The sequence below is a fragment of the Alexandromys fortis genome, unplaced genomic scaffold (assembly GCF_014885135.2).
Source record: "Alexandromys fortis isolate MF-2015 unplaced genomic scaffold, M_Fortis_MF-2015_v1.1 scaffold_50, whole genome shotgun sequence".
In the NCBI taxonomy this organism is placed as follows: Eukaryota; Metazoa; Chordata; class Mammalia; order Rodentia; family Cricetidae; genus Alexandromys; species Alexandromys fortis.
Window position 1 is genome coordinate 6,948,011 of NW_026067932.1, and position 6,000 is coordinate 6,954,010.

The 6,000-nt window shown below is 41.7% G+C and overlaps 1 protein-coding gene across 4 annotated transcripts in view; it reads left to right on the forward strand.

Annotated features, from left to right (window-relative positions):
* Gas2l3 (growth arrest specific 2 like 3) overlaps positions 1-5,553 on the forward strand; it is a 30,120-nt gene extending 24,567 nt beyond the window's left edge. For all 4 annotated transcript variants that reach the window (XM_050145819.1, XM_050145818.1, XM_050145821.1 and 1 more), the window contains one exon: positions 936-5,553. In XM_050145819.1, the coding sequence (XP_050001776.1) occupies positions 936-2,216 (1,281 nt within the window). In that variant the 3' untranslated portion in view covers positions 2,217-5,553. The remainder of the gene's footprint in view (positions 1-935) is intronic.
* The last annotated feature ends 447 nt before the right edge of the window (positions 5,554-6,000 follow it).

Consider the following 6,000-nt stretch of genomic DNA (forward strand, 5'->3'; position numbering starts at 1 on the left):
ACCAGCTGAGGGGCCAGGGCCAGAACCCGGGCTTGTTTACCCCTACAGAAGTGGGCAACCTGGTATGGTCCAGGCTAGCCACAAATGTCTTAATCTCTCAGAGCTGCTTTATCTGCAAGGATAAACTAATAGTAATTTGTATAAGTATTTTAAAGGTGTAATTGATAGAATATAACTTTTTTTGTTTTTGTTTGTTTGTTTGTTTTTTGTTCGAGACAGGGTTTCTCTGTGGCTTTGGAGCCTGTCCTGGAACTAGCTCTGTAGACCAGGCTGGTCTCGAACTCACAGAGATCCGCCTGCCTCTGCCTCCCGAGTGCTGGGATTAAAGGGGTGCGCCACCACTGCCTGGCATAACTTTTTTTTTTAAAGAAAGAAATCCTCTTTTTAAAATTTTTTTTATTTATTATGTATACAGTGTTCTGTCTGCATATATGCCTACTCTCCAGAAGAGGGCACCAGATCTCATTACAGATGGTTAGAAGCCATCATGTGGTTGCTGGGAATTGAACTCAGGATCTCAGAAAGAACAGTCAGTGCTCTTAACCTCTGAGCCATCTCTCCAGCCCTAGAATTAAAGTGCTAGCTTTAGTTGCTGTTTCTCCTGATGACTTTTTGTCTCTCGTGAGGCTTTTTATTTCTTTTCCTTCCCTCCTCCTGCATGCCATTCTTTCAACGATGTCACTATTGCAGTTTTCTATGTTAACTATGTGGATTTTAGGATGCAAGTTATCTGTACATACTTTTATTACAAAGTGGAGGGCTTTATTAGCACTATAATGATAAATTTATCATTTTGATACTCAACAAGGACTGTTGATTTGAAAGAAAGCTATTGGTGAATACTCGGAGTTTCACAGGTCATAGAAAAAAATGCAAACCGTTATTGTTAGCAAACCGAAATGATGTTTCACTTTTTATTTCTGTTTTTGGGGCAGATGCTTCACGGAAAACATGTTATGGTCCGTGTTGGTGGAGGCTGGGACACTCTGCAAGGATTTTTGCTGAAATACGACCCCTGTCGAATACTGCAGTTTGCTACATTAGAACAAAAAATCTTAGCGTTTCAAAAAGGAGTCTCTAATGAAAGTGTGCCAGATTCTGCTGCCAGAACGCCTCAGCCTCCAGAAATGAACCCTTTGTCAGCAGTTAACATGTTTCAGAAACAGAATTTAAAGCCTGGCACACCAGCGAGTGCTCCAAAGAGCAAGGAGAGGCAGGCGCGCCCACCAGGTGCGGTGCCTGCTGCTGCACCAACGAAAGGCGGTCTGGCTCCTCTGTCCACCCGCTCTAAACTTCCGGATTCTCCAGCATCGTTTTCCCACCCCAAGGTCACATCTTCGAAAGGCAGAGCAAAAACCCCGCACACTGCTCCCCACGGTGTGTCTTCTCCGGCGACTTCTTCAAACTCAGGGAGTAACAGCTCTACACCAGCTTCCTCAAGCTCTGCTCCATGTGCGCCTGCGTCGGTGAGAAAATGTGTCACGTTCCCCAAGACTGCTACGACCGTGGCTGCCCCAGTCCAGAATGCAGGAGATCTCTCTAGGTCTAGACCTCTGCCGACTACGTCTTCTGGGAAGATGAAACCAAAGCCTTTGAAACACAATCATCTTTCTTCCCGGGAGGAGTCACCTGTACCTTTATCATCAAAGTGTCCAAAGCTACCTAAGGGAACCATGCACAGGGGGCCTAGCCCTTCGCCTTTCCAGTCCCCTGCAAGAGTGACAACGCCCGGTTCTAAAGCCAGAGCCGGAGGTCTGGGGACACAGTCTCAGCCGCCTGGAAGACCTCTGAAGTCCAGGGCAATCTCAGCACCAAGACTTCATCATCCAGCTTCTTCATGTTCGGTGTCCTCTGCAAAAGCTACCAAGGAACCAAAAGGTGAGAATATCGTTTCAGTTGCTAGAAAGCAACCACAGAGTAAGGGTACCTGCCAGAAGACAGGACCCGGCTCTCCTGGCCGAACCCCGCTGTCCATTGTGAGTGTCCCCCAGTCCTCTGCCAAGACAGAAACTGGCTCAAAGTCAGCACAGACCGCCACGCAGGGCCAGTACTCAGCTAAAGGGCCTCCCAAAAGTGGCATGCCACCCCCTTCCACCAGGAAGCCACCCTCATCTGCTAAGGGAGCAGCCAGCGGAGATAAAAAGCCTCCTGCCAAGAAAAAGGAAGACGATGACCATTATTTTGTTATGACCGGAAGTAAGAAACTCAGAAAATAAACGCATTGGTATCACTTTAACAAACCAGGGTGGCCGCACAGAATGGGAATCAGCTCCGTCAGGATCACAAAGGGTCTCCCTATGTGCCTTTGTCGGGATAGCTGCAGACATGAGGTCAAGATGGGGATGAAGGCGGGAACAGAGCTGGGCCGAGGAGAGGACTCACAAGTGTTTTGTATATTAATAGGCAAATTATGGGTTTTAATCTGTACCATCTTGTTAGCATCTGCAGTTTGAGGGAAATGTAAAAGTTGAACAACACTAATAGAATTGTAGCTGTCATCCTTGTATCTTTGAGTGGGTAGTAACCATGGAGACTGTCTGCTACTAGCAACTAATGCACTGAACACTAGTTACTGTGTTCAGTCATACAGCAATGGTTTGCTTGGCATTAGCGTGTGCCTACAATCCCAACTCTGAAGGCTGAGGCGGGACACCTGCCCGGGGTACATAGTAAAACCCAGCAACGGTTTGACATGTGCTGTAAAAGGCATCGAAGTTGATTTTCTTATAGGAATCCTAGCCCAACAATCCTAAGTACCTATGGCTGCTGCTGCTTGGTTTGATATTATGGATTAAGTGAAATTCTTATTATTTAATTCTGTAACCCTTCCATATCAGAAGGGACTTTTAAAATTAAAATTGGCCTTTTATTAATATTAATAGCATTTTATAATCAATATTTTTGGTAAAAAAAAAAAAAGAAAAGAAAGAAAAAGAAAACCCGCTGGGTGATTGTGGTGCACACCTTTAATCCCAGCACTCGGGAGGCAGAGGCAGGTGGATCTCAGTGAGTTCGAGGCCAGCCTGGTCTATGTAGTAAGTTCCAGGACAGCCAGAGCGGCACAGAGAAACCCTGTCTTGAAGAAGAAGAAAAAAAAAAAAAAAAAACCCAAGTAAGTTAATTTCTTGGAACAAAACCTGAGATTTAGTAAAAAGTAAGATTTTTTTTTAAAATGTAACAACGTATACACTTTGTATCTATTATTTTTACATGAAATCTGCAGGGAAACAAATTTAATATCTTTTAGCATATTAAACTATTTTTAAAAACAAATAGACATTTCCTATGTGTGCAGACAAGTATTTTTACATTAAAACAATGTTTTGATACCAGAATTAAGTTTCAGTGATCTTAGCACTAAAATGATAAGAGTTGGGGGAGGAGGCTCCACGGGTAAAATACTCTTCGTGCCCGCGTGAGGACTGGAGTTCGGATTCCCAGCACCGGCATAGGAATGGGTGGGCAGGAGGTTTGCCTGCAGTCCCTGCACGGAGGAGGAAGAGACGGGGTCTCCTGGGACAAGAGAGATGCGATGGCCCCACAGGCAGACCTAGCTTGTGACGCAGTAGAGTCTACAACCTCACACCATCATCTTTGTGTTGGGTGATCAAGAGTAAAGATATCGTCCAGGAACCTGGCACAAGTTCTAGAATTAACTTTAGGTTTATTATTTGGAAAATAAAGTGTATTAGTCTATCCTTCAGCAGAAGGGAATTTCTCCAGTTACAGTCACAGGATCAGTTTCTGTCTGTGGAGCTTCTTTTCCCCAAACATTCGTTTTATGTGAATAAGAAATTAAATTCCATGGGACTAGAGAGATGGCTCAGCAATTAAGAACACTTGTTATTCTTGCAGCGCATCCAAGTTTGATTTCTAGCACCCACACAGGGCCTCACAGTCATCCAGACTCCAGACCTTCTGCTTCAGGGTATCTAATGTCTTCTGGCCTCCACAGGCACCAGGCATGCAGATAAAACATATATGGGATAAATAACTAAATCTAAAAAGCCTTTCCTTCCTCACAAGTTAAAAAAAAATTATTCAGATATATTTTGAAATTTTCTAAAGAGCTGATGAATCTCTGCCACAATTTAAAAAAAATTATATTGCAGTTGTATTAATTTCTTTTTAGTAATAGTATGACATTACATAAGGTCTTTTATGTTTAATATTTGATAAAGCAAATATTAAGCATAAAGTGCTGAAGTACCTGGAAGATATAGTGTGTGGTCTCTGAAAAATAGATTGTTTTTCTCTTCTATAATTTATGAATGTGTCGTTATATAAAATGATTGTTTTTCCATTGGCCCTCAAGGGAGGAATTTGGAGAGCGAGCCTTCAGAATGCTTGCAGTAATTAATGACCTTGGAGTATCATCCACATTGTTTTGTTTTTCCAAGACAATGTCTTCTTGTATAGCCATGCCTTGCCTGGCATACTCTATATAGCCCAGTCTGGCCTTGGGCTCAAAGCAATCCTCCTGCCTCAGCCTCCTGAGTACTGGGTTTGCAGATTTGAGCCACCACACTCTGCCTGAGTTTGTAGTTCTTAATGGATAGAGGAATAGTTTGAAGAAAATAATTTCTCCTGCAGCCATTTTGTGTGTCTAATTTAAAATCTGTTACTTCCTCAAAAGGAGCTAATAAAGGTTATGACGTATTCTTACACCCAAGCTTCATACCAACTCTATGTGAGTTCGGATTTGTATATATTCTGTTTTGTGTGTGTACGTGTTTGTGTGCCAGCAGTATTTATATCCAATTTAACTTATTTTTATCAAGTATTAAAATGTAAACATAAACCCTAGTCTCCGTTTGTGGTTTTTTGTTTTGTTTTTTTAGTTGTATTCTGAATCCATTTTGTTTATTTGACCCATGTTGGAAATTGCATATATAAAACTCGTAAACTGAGAAGAGGTTGAAATCTTAGGTTACTTTAAATGTTTTTATTGCTTTGCTCCTAGATGTTTGCTTCAAAGAGACCAGATTCGTGGTTAATCATCTCTGCGATAATAGCAGTTGTCAGTTATTACAGTCACATTCTGTCGGTCACGTGAACACTGTGTCCACAGGAGGCTGTGATTGCAGGTCCCCTCGCCCCGTATCAGTTTCATTCTTTGATGCAACGTGAATGTATTTGACATTTTTGTCTTTTTATGTCTTTTCTTTTTTTTAATGACCAAAGCAATTGTAAAAATCAGTTAATCTAGTATGTTTTTCTGTGCTGTTTCCAAGAATGAAATCCAAAATCACAAACGAAGTTTTATGTTTTCCTAGTTTTTTATAAATGTAAAAAGTTTAAACAAATTCATTTTATGACATTTTAGAAAACATTGGGAACACTTAAGCCTTTCTGGGTGCGTCTGAAAATACAAGTTTTATTAAGTAGTTTTGCAGTATCTATACTGTTTTTGTAAAAAGCCACAGTCTTGAAGAAATAATACAAAGAGAGTGTATTTCTGTCTTTTTACGTTTAGATGGCAGCAGTTCAAGTAGTGGTTACAGGTTGCCTTACTACACACCTATTAATTCACCTCCGTGGCCTGTCTTTTATGATTTCATATAGTATACTGTATTGGATATGATCCATTTCTATACTGTTTTAATTTCTCATATTAAAAGGTATGCACACACAAAACTGTGTGTGACTCTGCCTCTGATGACACTGTTTGTGTTGGGCTTCTATGGGAGAGGAAAATGAGGGCATTATATTCAAGATCTTTGGGTGTGCATCACAAAACAAGTCACACCCGGCTTTCCAAGGACTCAGTGAGATGGCTATCATCTCTACTAGACTGTTAGAGCCAGTGGGAAGGCAAGAATTATAGCTGTGTTGTTTACCTCCACGTTGGTTCTTAAGACCTAAATCAAAGTCTGTAACACAGTAGCTGATGTGGGAGTCCCCTCTGTGTGCTGGGATTACCATTAATGAATAAAGTCAGAACTCAGGTAGGCAGGGAAAGCAAGGCTGGATGCTGGGAGAAAGAAGGGTGGAGTCAGA